Source organism: Furipterus horrens, unplaced genomic scaffold, assembly GCF_987537825.1.
Source record: "Furipterus horrens unplaced genomic scaffold, mFurHor1.1.pri manual_scaffold_5, whole genome shotgun sequence".
In the NCBI taxonomy this organism is placed as follows: domain Eukaryota; kingdom Metazoa; phylum Chordata; class Mammalia; order Chiroptera; family Furipteridae; genus Furipterus; species Furipterus horrens.
In genome coordinates this window covers 122640062-122655354 of record NW_028327175.1, presented here as the reverse complement: position 1 = coordinate 122655354, position 15293 = coordinate 122640062, and the positions used below count along the sequence as shown (strand labels likewise).

Below are 15293 nucleotides of genomic sequence, written 5' to 3'. Positions count from 1 at the left end.
CCCATGTAACTCCAACAAAGAGGAGCAAATGACGGAGGGTGCAGCTGAAGATCTGGGAAACCTGTCCCTGTGTCTGTGCCATGCCCAGCTCTCCCAGGCTGCTCCCAGCCAACCACCAAGACTTCTCGCAGTAGCGGCTTTGTGGAGGAGTCCTCACAACAGTCACTTCCACTCAAGCTTCCCTTCCTGTTTCCTTCACTCATGGTCAGACTGGCATCAGAATCTAACAGTTCCATTTTCTCACAGAGCCATCTTCCCTCATAAATCTTTGCACACTCAATCCTGCCTTAGTGTCTGCTTCTCAGAGTCCCCGTTTTCTCAGGAAGGAGCTTTAGGCTCTTGGACACCACCAGCCCTCCCCAGATGCCCATGACAGTGGGATGCACATTATAAGGAGGTGCTGTGGTTAAGAGAGGATTAGAAATGGCGGTGCTTCCCAAGAGTCCTGAAGGATAAGTGGAAGGAAAAAGGCATTCCTGGCAGAGTTGCATGGTGGGGGTGGAAGGGGGTGAGTTGCAGGGGATTGGCACAAGATATATCTGCAAAATAGCAGGGCACCTCAAATGCCAAGCCAAAGATGGGGTTTTCTCCTATAAACAACAGTTGTTGAAAGTTTTCAGCCACTGAACCACATGACCACATTTGTGTTTTCAGAAAGATTTAATGGGTCAAGACTGAAGGCGGGGAGGTCAATAAGGAGGTTACTGCCTAGCAATAGGTCAGTTGTCTCTTCACACAGATTTAATGAGGAAGGAGTCAGAACACAATAGTTTTTATTAATGTTGCTGGATTTTACAACCAAATAACAATGCTTTTACTTCATTGTTTTATTTTCTACCATGAAAGAGCTCCTCAGATTAATCCTCTCTTCTGAGGGACACAGCCAGGAGTGCCCCTCAAGCCAGATCTTGAGGCCTTTTTTACTCTACCCACAACCTGCTTTTTGTCCTCTAAATTCCATCTCCCGAGAAAATTCCCTCTTTGGCACCAGTTGCCTGTCACATATTAACAATAGCGTCCCAGCCTGTGAGAGCAAATGTCCCCAGGCCATCATCCTCCCTTTGGAAAGTTAGAACAGCAGCCTCCAGGGCCACCTGCTGGATCCTCAAAAGCCTCTCAGCCTCAGTGGTTACTCCAAAGCCCAGCAAGTGGGTCTTTGAGCTAAAAAAACGAAGGAAGGTGTGAACCAGCAACTAAGCTTGGAGGTCAACTGGGGGGCGGGGGAGCCTTCTACTGCCCACAAGCAGCAGCATCCTGTGTGAGGTTAGCATCAGGCTCTTCTCTTGATTAACAACTTGGGGGGTCTCCTCAATGTCCAAGACACTCAGTAAACATATTCCAAAAGGAAAAGGAAATAAGTTGGGGGTCACCTAGCATGGCTCTGGCAGTTTTTAAATGACTGTTGAGTGGGGGAGTGTATTTTGGATTTTCTGTCAGCCATCTGGTAACTGACTCTGTATACTGGACAGCTGACTGAACAGTGGGGTGCCTCAGTCAGTGGTTCTCCAGGGGCTACCTGCAGCAACGGCATCACTGGGAACTGTTAGAAAGGCAAATTTTGGGCCTGCCCCAGACTTACTGAATTAGAAACTCAGCCATCTGTGCTTTAACAAGTCACTGTATGTGCTTTGAAAGGCGGTTCTGAAAAAAAAAGAAAGAAAGAAAGAAAGAAAGAAAGAAAGAAAGAAAGAAAGAAAGAAAGAAAGAAAGAAAGAAAGAAAGGCGGTTTTGATGCACACTCCAGTCAGAGAACCAATAAGTGCAAGGTCTTCTGGTTGGTGAGTCTGCCCCACTGCTGCAGGTCTTCAGGGAGGGAAGTGTGTGGCCACAAGGGCTCTTCACTCTACAGAGCTCTCAGCTCCTTCCTCATCCTCCCCAGGCTTCTGACCCTTTTCCCTCCTTCCCTCAACCTCAGTTTCTTCCTGAACAATTAGCCCTCCAGGTTCCCACACTGGGATTTCCTCCTGGCCTGACCTTAGATCTCCCTTCCCTACCACCACCCCATCCCCTCACTGGCAGCCCTCTATTCACTCCAACCCCCACCTCCTCAAAACTCTTGGAGTCCCCAGCTCTCTCCTCCCCCCACCCCAACCCTGCACTCCTCCTCAACCCAGCAGGGGCAGGAAACTCAGGCCTCCTCACACTCAGACCCCACGAGCAGCAGCGGCTGAGCATTCTTGCCCTTGTCATGCCAGCACACGTCGAAGAAAGGGTACACGGGCCCAGGTAGGCGCTCGTGGAAAGCAAAGAGCAGCTCCAGCACATCCCTGTCACTGGCATCGTAGAAGGAGAGGACGCCGTCGCGGAAGCTTAGATAGACTCCAATGCGCACCAGCCGCCTCTCCGGGGTGCGGAGTGCACGCGGCTCCTTGGCTTCCACGTGCGCCTCCAGGATCTTGCCTTCACGCAGACCAAGCAGCCAGAAGCCCTGCGAGGGCACCGTGTGCAGGCGGCCACGGCGGTTGGCCTGGGCAGCGATCACGCCCAGTGCCCAGCGCGGTTTGTCGCCCACCTCCACCTCCCAATAGTGCTCGCCCTCAGAGAGCAGCTGGTGAGCCACCACCGCCACGGCCTTGTCAAACTGGCGCGGGTCCTCCCCTGCTGGCAGCGCCTTCTGCTCTGAACACTCCACACGGTGGCTGGAGGGAGACAGCACCAGGCTCGGGTGGGCCGTGCTCGGGTCAAAGGTCAGCTCCTTCACCACTGCCAGAGAGAGATCAGTCAAGCTCCTGTGTGTTAATGTCCCGCGAGCCTTTTCCCACAATCAATTTATGGGCCAGCTTTGTCTCCTCAAACACTTCCAGCCCTTCTAGAAAGTGAATCCCTCTCTGCTTACTGGCTTCGACCAAAGACTGCACCTCTCTGAGCTGTAAGTGGAGACCATAATTGTCTCCTTCCAAGGTTGTGGATGGATTACATTGATACAAGGCATATAACTAAGCATCTAAGGCCCAGGTCACAAAGTAGGAGACAGTCAGGAAGCTTGGTGCCAGGCCAGCTCCGACCTCACCAGCTGTGACCTCAGTCAGCCTTGACTCAGTCTCTGAGCCTTAGTCTGCTCTTGAGTAAAGCAGAGATCCCTCCATTCCCCCCTCCTGCAAGGCAGTGAGCGCTGCACAGCCATGTGTCCTGGAGCTCTGTGAACTGTAGCACCCCAATGCATTTGAACTCTTGGGGAGGGGGAGCTGAGGCCTTGGGCTGCCCCAACCACAGGCCACCAGAGTCGGTGTTCTGCCCAGGCCAGTACCAGGGTTCCAGCTCTGCATACCCTCAGGCCCCAATTAGCAGGGATTATCATCTCCTTTCCAGAAGGGGCAGAGGTGGGCTAAGGATCACACAGGGTTCACACCCAGGCCCCAGCAGGACCATTCCTGGAAGCAGTGTCCTCTCCATGTCAGTCACCCACCTATACCCTCAAAGTCCCATACCCTCAAAGGTCCTTCTCTTAGCATGGGTATGAGGGTACAAGGGAAACCCTAGCGGTAAAGGGCAAAGGGCACCTTCTTCAATGACCTTCCTAGCTGAAATTGGGAGGCCTCTGTGTGTGACTATGTCCTCCCATCAACCACATAGTTACACTCATAAAGCCAGAGTCAATCCCTCCCTGTACCTGGCATCAGAGCACGGAACATCTTCCTCCACACCTGAAATTTGAAGTCATCTGAGATGACAGGCAGCTGGATGTCCAGACGGGCAGGTGGTGGTGACTCTGCCAGGATCTTCTGCAGCCTAGGGGTGGGGCAGTATGGGGAGGTGTCTGTGAAGGGACTTTCGAAGGAGGCATGGCATTGGAGAGAGGGCCATACCCGGGAAGATAGGAGGATAGGGAGGATAGGGTGGCGGTGGAGTTCCAGGATTTCTCCACATCATACCTGGCTTAATCTCCTCTGCTAAATTTTTAGTTTGCCAAGTAGAAAGGTTGTGGAAATGGATGGTAGTGATGGTTGCACAACAACATGAATATACTTAATGATACTGAACCTAAGATGTACACTAAAAAAAATGGTCAAGGACTTCTGGCCAAGATGGAGGCGTAGACAGACATGCTACATCTCCCTCCACAACTAAGAAGGAATACAACTACCTCAAAACTAGAGACAACCAGAAGTTCCAGAAAATCGATCTGCATGGATGTCCAACAAACAAAGATATAAAGAAGAAATACTTATTCAGACAGGTAGGAGGGGCGGAGGTTGGGTGGGGAGGAAACAGTGTGGTGGTGGCAGCAGCAGTGGCGGCAGCAGGCAGGCGGAAAGCCCAGGCACACATTTTAAAAAGTCAGGAGGGACACCTGGGGAGCATTCCCAGCTCCTCACCAGACCTCGTAGCTCACAGTCCCAGCACCAGGGAAAATCAAGCCTCATTGCTTCCGACTGTGCAGACCAGTGGGGGTTGGGGTGGAGGCAGAAACTGCCGGTCTCAGCAGAGTCCACTTGTTTAAAGGGCCCCCCATGGTCCAAAAACGTCCACAGACCCATCCACTCTGGGAACGATGGCCAGGGCAACAGCTAGAGGGGCACCAGTCCGGTGTGGAAGTGGAGAGGTGCCTGGAAAGGGGCAAGTGCTGAGCAGGTGGCATTGTTCCCTCTCAGACCCCTCCCCCACAGCAGCGCCACAACGTGGTGAAACAGGTCGCCCTGTACTGACAATCCCTAAGGCTCCACCCCTTACAACATAACAGGAGTGACAGCTCTACCTGGGATGTGGAGGCAAACAAACACAGGAGCCTGTCAAGAGGAGGAGACAGAGAAGTATGGCCCAAAACGGGGAACGGATCAAGGTTCCAGTGTGATAACTAAGTGATGAGGAGATAGACAACCTAACAGATGAGGAGACAGACAACCTAACAGACTCAGAATTCAAAACAATGGTGATAAAGATGCTCAGAGTCTTGATAGATATGCTTGAGTATGACAAACGAATAAGAGAATAAGTGAAAGCTATGCTAAGTGAAATGAAGAAAAATCCACATAAAGCCAATGGTGGAGGGAAGGAAACCGGGGTTCAAATCAATGATTTGGAACATAAGGAAGAAAAAAACAGTGAACCAGTACAGAATGAGGAAGCAAGAATTGAAAAAAATGAGGAAAACTTCCCAAATTTTGCAAAGGAGATGGACATACAGGTCTGGGAAGCATGGAGGGTCCTGGGTGAGCTGGACCGAGAGGGGACCACACCAGGACGCATCATGATTGAGAAGCCAAAGGTGAAAGATAAAGAGAGAGTCCAGGAGCAGCAAGAGAGAGGCGGAGAGTTGCCTACAGGGGGTGCCTATAGGACTATCAGCTGATTTCTCAGAGGACACTTTGCAGGCAGGAAGGGACTGGCAAGCAGTATTCAATGTGAGGAAAGGCAACCTGCAACCAGGATTACTCTATCCAGCAAGGCCATTGTTTGTAATGGAAGGGCAGATGAAGTGCTTCCCAGACAAGGCGATGCTAAAGGAGTTCATCATCACCAAGCCATTATTACATGAAATGTCAAAGGGACTTACTTAAGAAAAAGAAGGTCAAAACTATGAACACTAAAATGACAACAAATTCACAAGTATCAACAACTGAATCTAAAAAATAAAAACAAAATCCAAGTAAGCAAACCAGAACAGGAACAAAATCATAGGTATGGGGATCATTTGGAGGGTTGTCAGCTGGGAGGGGGGAGGGGGAGAAATGGGGAAGGGGTGCAGGGATTAAGCACAATTGGTTGGTACAAAATAGACAGGGAGAAGTTTAGAATAATATAGAAAAGGGTGAAGCCAAAGAACTTATATGCACGACCCACGGACATAAACTATGGGGGGTGGGATTGCTGGAGGGAAGGGGGTACTAGGCGGAGGGTAGCAAAGGGGGAAGAAATTGGAACTACTGTAACAACATAATCAATAAAATATACTTAAAATAAAGCTATTGGTGAAAATGAAAAAAAAAAAAATAGACAGAGGAACGTTAAGAATAATATAGGAGAGGGTGAAGCCAAAGAACTTATATGCATGACCCATGGACATGAACTAAGAGGGGTGGGATTGCTGGAGGGGCGGGGGTTACTGGGCAGAGGGGAGCAAAGGGAAAAAAATTGGGACTACTATAACAACATAATCAATAAAATATACTTTTAAAAAATGGTCAAGAGGGTCAGTTTTATGTTATATGTATTTTACCACAATTTTTTTAAGAAGTCTTTTGCTGGGTCCTGACCAGTGTGGCTCAGTTTGTTGGCGCGTCATCCTGCAAAGCGGGACAATTGCCTTACTGGGTCAATTCCCAGTAAGAGTACATACCTGGGTTTCAGGTTCAATACTGGTCGGGCGCATGCAAAAGGCAACCAATCAATGATTCTCTCCCTCTCTTTCCCCCTCTCTTCCCTTCACTCTAAAAATAAATAAATACTTTAAAGTCTTTTTTTTTTTTTTTTTTTTTTGATAAGGTCCAAGCTCCTTAGCTCTTCACAGTTTGCCCTCACCTGCCACACCAGCTTCATCTTCTCTCCCTCTTACTGGTCTTTGCACTTGATGTTCCTTCTGCCTATAATGCTCTTCCCCCAACTCTTTACCTCACCAACTCCAGTTCATCCCTCCAGCATCCAACTCAAATGTGCACTTCTCTGGAAAGCCTGCCCTGGTCATCCATTTCCCTCCAGGCAGTACTGAGCACACAGTGATGCCCTTGTCACTGCCCACATCTGTCTGGGAGGTTCCTGAGTAGAAGGACCAGGTCAGGTTCATTTCTGTGTTCAACACAAAGTGCAAGGAAATTGCAGTGGACTGAATGGGAGCAGACAGGCATATCATAAGTAGAGGGTGGTGAGCCAGCCAGTGTCCCTGAAGACCAGGGCAAGTTGGGAAAAGGAAAAGGGCAGGATGATCTCACCTGCTGGTCACCAGGCAGTATTTCTGGAGAGAGAAAAAGAAAATGGAAGTGAGGCAGGCAGGAACCACACTAGAGATGTCTCAGGATGGGGTGGATAAAGAATGCTAAGTATGAGGAAGAATCAGAAAAGCCAAGAAACCCAGAATTCAAGGCCACCTAACCCTTTATCTCTGTGTAAATTAGAAAAAGGTAACCCCTTCATCAAGAAACTAGTTCTACATGGTAGACGATTGCCCTGACAAATATACAAACCTACAACGTCTATGATATGAATGATGCCCACCTAAATATAGTGTCCCTGTGCAGTGCCTAAGCTAAACAGCCATAACAGCAGTTCTGGGGCCCACCCTTCCTCCATGTGTGACCCTGGGTTATCCCTGCCCCTCTCTGGACCTCAGGGTCCCTGTCTGACCATGGGATGAGGTCTCTAGGGCCTGAAGCCTGGCTGAGGGGCAGAAAGGGAAGATCATCCAGCGCTCACCATGAGGAACTCAGTCTGTGGCTTGTCTGCCACCTCATCCAGCACCTTCTCCATCTGCCGCAGCTGCTCCAGGTAGGAGTTCACACTCCCCAGCTCCCGCCGCAAGGCAACCCCTGCCTCACTCCGCACACGCTCCGCTTCCTGGTCCAAGGAGCCTTCCAGTGCAGCCAGGAACCCCCGCATCTTGCCCAGCTGCTCCCCCACATCCCCCCGGAACTGACGCACTGTCTCCTGTAGGGGCAGACAGGCAAAAGCACTTAGCTGGGGGCCCCAAGCCTGGACCCACAGTCCTCAGGCTCTGCCATGCCAAGCCCCTCACCTCCACCTCCATCAGCTGATGCTCCAGCACAGCCACGCTCTTCTCCTTGCGCGTACATACCTCCTGCAGCTGCAACTTCTGCTGTGGGAGCTGCGTCTGGGGGGTGACACATAAAGAAGTGACACTGCTGCCTTCCCCCACCTGAACCTGCCCTCTAGGACTCGGCCTCAATGCCACTTCCTCCTCCAGCATGCTGGCATCTGACCATTCCCCAAACCCACTTGCAGGTCTCCAGGCCCTTGACAGTACTGGCCCCGATGCCTAGGATGCCTTACCCTCCATTTGCCTATTTAGGTTAAGTACCCCCTAGCCTGAGCCCATCCCCTCAACAGGCAGCCCCCTAGCACAGGTCTTTGTGAGGATGACAAACACAAATGTGATTGGGTCTACTTCACCAGAGGGCTAGGAAGATGGCACACGCAGGTTTCAGGGGGTGAGTGTAGGGTGTGCAAAGAAGAAATGCAACCTCTTCCAATTCCTGGGCTTCACCCCATACTTAAAAGCAGAACATTACCAAAACACCCCAATCAGCCTCCCTGCACACCATGGGCTACCGGTTTGTGACTCCTGACATGCAGGTTGTTGGGGGAGTTCCTAATACCTCCTGACAAAGCCACTCTTTGTTGGGAGGTGCATGACCCTGGAATTAAACGGTTCCATGGCTTCCAACCTCAGTTTCCTCTTCTGCAGAATGGGATCAGTCATCTGTGCCTGGCTGGTAGTTGCGCCAAATTGGCGGCTCCCTCCCACCTCCCCTAAGGGAAATTGGGAGAGCCACCAGGCACTGTTTGTTGTTTAGTGCCCGCCAGGTGGGGAGCCAGAGGATTGACCCACGTGGGTTCCCGTGCCAGCGCGCCAGCCGCCAGGACAATCTCCTCCCCAGCAAGTCCTGCAGGGCCCCGACAGCCCCACCTACTGCAGGACGGGGTGGACCTGGTGGCTCTGAGCGCGCTACCGCCGGAGGTTCAGAGAAGGCAGGGCTGAGCCATGGGGAAGAAGCGCGACGCCATCCTGGAGGCGCTGGAGAACCTGACCCCGGAGGAGCTCAAGAAATTCAAGCTGAAGCTGGGGGCGGCGCAGCTCCGAGAGGGTTTTCGGAACATCCCGCGGGGGGCGCTCGGGCAGCTCGACGCGGTGGACCTCACCGACAAGCTGGTCACCTTCTACTGCGAGGATTACGGCGCCGAGCTCACTGCAGTCCTGCTTCGAGACATGGGCTTGCAGGAGGAGGCTGCACGGCTTCAGGGGGTCGCGTGAGTTTTCCACATCCGAAAGATTCCATTCAACTTCTTTTGAGTCTTGGCACAGGGTCAACAAGCTGGTCCCAGCCCCTCTTCCTCGCCAAGACCCTGGCGTCCAGTCCCGCCCCAGCCTTCCTGTCCCTCTCCTCCAGACCTCTGGCCAACCCCTCCCTGGGCCTTAGGGCTGAGGTGATTCGGACCCTGACAAATTGTATCCGGCCCCACCTGCGCCCTGGAGGCTCCGTGGACTCCTGGTGCTGTGTCCCATTTCATGGACTCTGCTCTCTCTTCGCAGATAAAGACAGAAGAGGTTGGGAGTTATGAGGTTTTCAGGAGAGGTGAGCCTGGGTTGGGAGGGTTCCTGGGCGGAGGAGGCTCCTGCCCTGGACTAGGAGACCACCAGCCAGCCCTGGGCTGGACTATGTACGGCAGGAGAAGGAGGGAAGGTGAGGCTGGTCCCCTAGAGGAATCTAAAGGCCTCCACCGTGAGCCTGAAGACTGGGGGCTCTACTCCCTCAGGCGTCTGAGGGGCAAGGGGAAGTACAGTGCAATGCTGATGATGTTTGTGGACAAAATAACCCGCAGAAGCCCACCCGGACCACCAGTCCTGAGAAGATAGACGCTTTTCCACCTCGCGCTCTGACCGAGGACTGCTCAATGCCTCCAGCTTCCACCTGGTCCTCCTCCTGCACCTGTCGTTTATTCTAACGCAACCCAATAAATGCTTCATGACAGACCTCCCTGGGCCTGTGTAGACACATACCCTCCCATGACTTGCCACACGTATGGCATGGCTGAGCCAGTGTGTCCCTGCGTCTCCATTTGCCAGTGTCTAAGTGTCTTTTCTGGGCACCAGTGCAGATTGCAAACTATGGTGCGCGCACAACTATGTGTGGGCTCTGGAAGCATTCAGGACTAACAGCTCCAACCTGAAAAAGTCTTGACTTGAGTCTCGGTGCCAGCCTGGGCCTGCGCTCAGCGCTGCCTGCCCAGGAGCCTGGAAAATCTTAGGTTTGGGCCGCACCAGTCCCACCAGGGCCCGCCCCTGAGCGCCCATCACGGCTTAGCTCTCCGCCAGGTCCCGCCTTCAGCTCCTCGGCCCCACATTCCCTAGCCGCCTCGCCCCTCTCGCGTCCCAGGAAACTCCAGGCGTCTTGGGCCCTGAAGCTCAGAGTTCAAGTCAATGTAGCAACCTCCTGATGGGCCCTACCCAGTCCCTACGCTTTCATACGACCCCGACCCCCCACCGCAGGCCGCCAGGGTCCCACACCTTGAGGCGCGCATGGGCTTCAGCTGCGGGCAGCAGGCGGTGGCCGCGGTGGGAACCAAGCGAGGCACACACGCCGCACACGAGCACGCGGTCCTGCTCGCAGTAGATGCTGAGCGGGTCTAGGTGCTCCTCGCAGTGGCCCTGCGGCACCTGTGCCAGCCCCTCCACCAGACGCGCCAGCTGCAGGTTGGTGCTGAGCGCCTGTGGCCGCGTGGGTGCCTGGCAGCTAGGGCAGGGAGCCGTGCCGTCCTCCGCCGGCTCCCCTGCCGCACGGCTCAGGCAGGCGCGGCAGAAGCTGTGACCACACTCCGCGGTCACGGGCGCGTCGAAAAGCTGCAAACACAGCGGGCAGGACAGCTCCTGGTGCAGGAGGCTGGGCGCAGCCGACATGGCGGGCCTGGGTACAGGAGACGTGGGTCAGGGAGGCTCAGCGGTTGGCGACACCACCACCCCCCCCAGCTCAGCCCCAGCACCAGTAATATCCCCCCATCTGCCCAGTCGGGGACGGACGTTGTCTCAGTCCCAGTTATAAACACAAGCCCGGGTTGCAAACACAGGCTTACCCACTGTCTCTCCCCTGTCTTAGCCCCAAATTCTCCAAAGCCCCACCCCCCAACCTCCTCTCACTCACCTCCCCAGGACTCCCAGCCCTCCCCTCCCCCATATCTTCAGGCCCACAGGATCCACAGGACTCACGGGTCTGGCTGGAGATCTGGGGCAAAAAGAGACTCCCAGGAAGCTCAGGTAAAGTCAGGCCTAACTAACCACAGGGGGCTGGGTGAGCTGTCAAAGTTGTATTTGAAGATAGATGAGAAGCAAGCAACGAACTGAGGGCAAGGACAGGAGACTCTCAGGGGCAGCTAGCAGTGGACACCACAGGTGACCGGCAGCAGTGAATAGCAGACAGATCCTCCCAGACTGAGTCCTGGTCCCAGAGCTATATTTAGCTGCCCTGCCTCTGCCTCCCATCACTTCTGGAATCTGTTCTAAAAGTGAAGACTGAGTGGTCAGGGAACAAGTGACACATATCCAGGCCACCTGTCCTGGCCTGTCCCACTGTCCCCTCCCTGCCCAGTCTGAAGTCAGAGCTCAGAGCCAGCAGGAGACAGAGCCTCTCATACCACAGAGAAGAGAGAAACATGATTGATAGTAATCTGCCCTTTCTCTCCCACCCCCACTTCCACAATCTTCAGCTTCCCCCTCCACTAAGTATGACCCCTCCCCAGTTTATCACCCACTTATTTCCCAAGCTTATATCTTTCCAAGGTCACGCCAACAGTATTATCTCCACCTGCAGGAAGACAGGACCTCGCCCCATCCTGAAAGATTTTCTTCCTCCAGAGCTCAGGGAAGAGACTTTTTTCTGTCTCTCCAGTGCCAAGCACAATTCTGGGGACAAAGCGGGCCTCCCTTAATGTTTAGAAAATAAATAATAGAGGGACAGTTAAATAAATGAATGAACTGAATCCAGAACCCTCAGCCCAGATGTCAGTTCTGCCCTGGGGATCTCAGGCCTTCCTGTATGCCTATCCTTGAAATCTCAGTTTAAATTTCATTCAGAATAAACACAAAAGTCTTCACAGTAGCCTAGAAGGTTCTATCTACCCAACTTGACCCCATTCATTTCTCACCCCGCGCCCTCTGCTCACTCCAGCCTTGGACTTTGTACTTGCCATCCCCTCTGGGAAACTCTTTCAAACCCAAGTATTGCACAGTTCCTCATTGTCCTCATTCAGATCTTTACCCACCATCACCTTTTCAGGGAGATTTTCCTAGCTCCCTGATTTTGTTTTTAAAGATTTTATTTATTTATTTATTTATTTATTTATTTATTTATTTACTTTAGAGAGAGGGGAAGGGAATGAGAAAGAGGGAGAGAAACATCGATGTGAGAACGAGACATCCATCAGTTGCTTCTCCTGTGTGCCTCCACCAGGGACCAAACACACGACCAGGCATGGGCCCTGACGAGGGATTGAACCACAGCCTTTGGCATTGTGGGAAGATGCTCAACCAACTGAGCCACCCCAGACTGGGTTCTAACTCCTCGATTTTAAATCTCACATCCTCCTTCCCTGGTTTACTTTTCTTCATAACATTTATCACCATCTGACATATAATATATTTTACTCATTGGTTTTTCAACTTTCTCCTCCTACCAGAATATAAATTTGTTCACTGCTTGTCTCCAACTTAAAATAAAGTGTGTGGCACACTGAAGGTGCTCAATAAATAACCAACAAAGGAATAAACACACAAACTCACTGGGTCCTTCTCTTTTGGCCTTCCAGTCACACTTTCTCTCAGCCTTTACCTGGATTTGCTTTCTCCTTCCACCACTCTCTGTCTCCCTCAAATTCTGTTTCTGTTTCAGTCTCTTGTGTCCCCTTTGGACTCTCTGTTTTCCTCTCTTGGGTTTTTAATATTCATGTTTATGAATTTTATCCCAAATGTGCACACAAGGTGTTCTGGATCAGAGACAGACTTCTCATTAAATACCTCACAGTAAATAGTAAATGTCTGGGCCCCTCTGTGCTCTAGGATGTTGCAATGAGAGCCAGATCCATTATCCTATGAGAATAGCCAGACACCCCATAGGTGAGCAACAAGAATTATTTTTCCTGCTTATAAAGGGGAAGGAAGCCGCTGTTCCCCTCCTCTGTCTGAAGGTCTTCTTACTCCAACTCTTTGGCAGGTATATAAATCTCCCCAGAGTCAGATGGCTCCTCACACATCTTGGCTTTTATGACAAGTCTCCAAGTTCTGGACTTGCCTCCAAGCTGTGGGACTCATTTCTTGAATGCGTGAAGCCCTTGCATGTTGCATGCTGGCCCACTTAGGAAGCTACTCCAGGCTTCCTGGCACATTGGGGGTTAACCCAGCCACCTTGTTCTGGCTCTAATCATTTGGGCCTCTCATGAAGAGATAACAGAAGTTTTATTATTTTTTTCGATTGGAGCAATTAACTATACAAATAACTCTAACTTTAATTCTCATGATATGTGAGCAGTCCCAGGAAGCTAAGGCTTTTTACTAGAACCTTGAGAAATCCAGTGAAGTTTGATTTCCCCACTCTATCTCTAAGCCTCTGATTTTCTCTCTGCTATTTTTGATGGCTCAGACTTGGCCTGGGGTTGGCAAAAAGGAGGGGTTGGGGATAAGATCATATCTGGAGCTGGTCTCTGAAACCACAAGCCACTTCACTTTGTCTCAGAAAAGTCAATATCTCAAATGTAGATCTTGCCTGGAGTTTCCATCACTGCCAGGCTGGGGCTGGAGGTTTGGTCAACAGGAGTGGGAACCAGGACAGGGAGGCGACTGTCAACTCATTCCCTCTCTGTAGATGGGCCAGGTCTGACTCTGACCCGTGGAAGGAACATTGATTGTCTACAAGAGGTTAGAGGACAAGAACAGGCCAAAAATCACATCTAGGAGAGGAGGAGGTAAGAACAAGTGTTGCTGACCCTAAGACGAGCTCTGTGAGGTCCCTGGAGTCCCCAGAGATCAGAGGGGAGAGGTTTTAGCATGTCCTAAGGGAGAGCTTCCCAAGAGCTGGAGTGATAAGTACAGCAGGAGAGAACACCTTGCATTGCATAAAGGCAAAAGAAACAAGAAATTCCCAGTCAGGACCACTGCAGGGGCAGGTCCTGAATGCTGACATCATGAGCTCAGGAGAATCACTTACCTCTCTGGGCTTCAGCATCTTCAGCTACAATATAAGGATAAGGAGGATAATAATGACATCCCTGTAGAGCTGTCATGAGGATTAAACCAGACAATATAAACAAACACCAGGATTGTAGAGGATTGGAATCAAATCTGGGTGGATCTGACACCCCTTGTCTCCTGCTTTTCCCACTATCCCACAATCTTCTGAATGTACTTTATACATTCTAGAACATTCAAAGCGATGACTGACACTACTGGCTTAAATCTTGACTCTGCTCTTTCCTTGTGTGACCTTGGGCAAGTTATTTAACACGATTTTCTCATCTGTAAAATGAGGTTTGTTTAAGGATTAGTATCAAAGTATTGGGTTGTTATGATGATTCAACAAGCTAGTTTGTGTAAAGCTCTTAGAACAATGCCAGGCCCATAGAAGATGTGGTCAACAATATCATCCCCACTTTACGGATTGGGAAACTAAGGCCCAGAAACTTTAATAATGACAAAAGCACCTACTATGTGTCATCAGGTCTGTTCCAAGCACTTCACAATTCTTAACTCATTTATAATGTCATAACTTCATTTGTAACCTCATAATAACCTCATTACTGTTCCTATCTTACCGGGAGGCCATGAGACACAAAGAGGTTATGTACTTGCCCACAGTCCTGGCAGTCTATGGTCCTTCTGGACCCAGGACGAGCAATCTGGCTCCAGCAATCAAAGGGCTACTTTTGTTGGGTGAAAGGTCACACCCAGGAAGCATCTTACCACCAACTGCTCTGGCTCTAGTCCAGGGGGCAAGGGTGGGCCTGAGGTAAGACTGGAGGTTCTTTCCTGCCAGGGGTCAAAGCTCAGAGCTCTGAGACTTCCCCCAGAAAAGGGGCCAAGGGAGAAGTGAGAGCTGCCCACCCCTGGCTGTGTCCAGGAATGAGCAGGCTCTACCTCTACGTGACAGGGAGACCCTGGGTAACCTACTGCCCTTTTCAGTGGGGTGAGCACATTGATGACACAAGACACAGACCCCAAGAGGGGCCGTGACCTCCCTAAGTCATACAGCTAAGAGGTAGAGGGTCTAGGAATCAAATCTGAGTGGGTCTGACATCCCTTGTCTCCTGTTTTTCCCACTATCCCAGTCTTCTGAATGTGCTTTGTACATTCCAGGACATTCTGCATAGAGGAGGAAGTTATCATTACTATTACTGCAATATTTGCCCTCCTAAGAGTGTGTGGGGACAGCCTGGAGGAGGCATAAATTTCCATATACATAATCCCTCCAAGCAATTTGTCCATTTTCGAGGACACTGGGACTTTTAAGATGTTGGTTGGAATTTGGGCCTGGGGCTCAGATGCACATGGGTTCAATCTGTGTTTTCTGTTATTACCAGTATAGGCATTCAGACTAACTTCTGAAAACCTCCATTTTCTTCTCTGTAAGGTGGGATAAAGA

At 51.2% G+C, this 15293-nt stretch overlaps 2 protein-coding genes across 3 annotated transcripts; one reads left to right on the top strand and one right to left on the bottom strand.

Annotated features, from left to right (window-relative positions):
* Positions 1–641: 641 nt before the first annotated feature.
* TRIM72 (tripartite motif containing 72) lies at positions 642–11128 on the bottom strand. 2 transcript variants are annotated; one of them, XM_090277679.1, is made up of 8 exons: positions 10874–11128; positions 10178–10574; positions 7667–7762; positions 7348–7578; positions 6867–6889; positions 3611–3729; positions 2143–2703; positions 642–1641 (listed from the first exon to the last, which is right to left on the bottom strand). In XM_090277679.1, coding segments are annotated over exons 2-8 (1422 nt in total). In that variant the 5' UTR covers positions 10568–10574; positions 10874–11128; the 3' UTR covers positions 642–1639. The 2 variants fall into 2 exon arrangements, with proteins under 2 accessions (XP_090133805.1, XP_090133804.1); XM_090277678.1 differs by lacking the exon at positions 642–1641 and having other exon boundaries at positions 1691–2703.
* Positions 8528–9644, top strand: PYDC1 (pyrin domain containing 1). Its single transcript, XM_090279206.1, has 3 exons — positions 8528–8919; positions 9203–9245; positions 9427–9644. The coding sequence occupies exons 1-2, from the start codon at positions 8654–8656 to the stop codon at positions 9204–9206; spliced, it is 270 nt and encodes an 89-aa protein (XP_090135332.1). The 5' UTR covers positions 8528–8653; the 3' UTR covers positions 9207–9245; positions 9427–9644.
* Positions 11129–15293: the final 4165 nt, after the last annotated feature.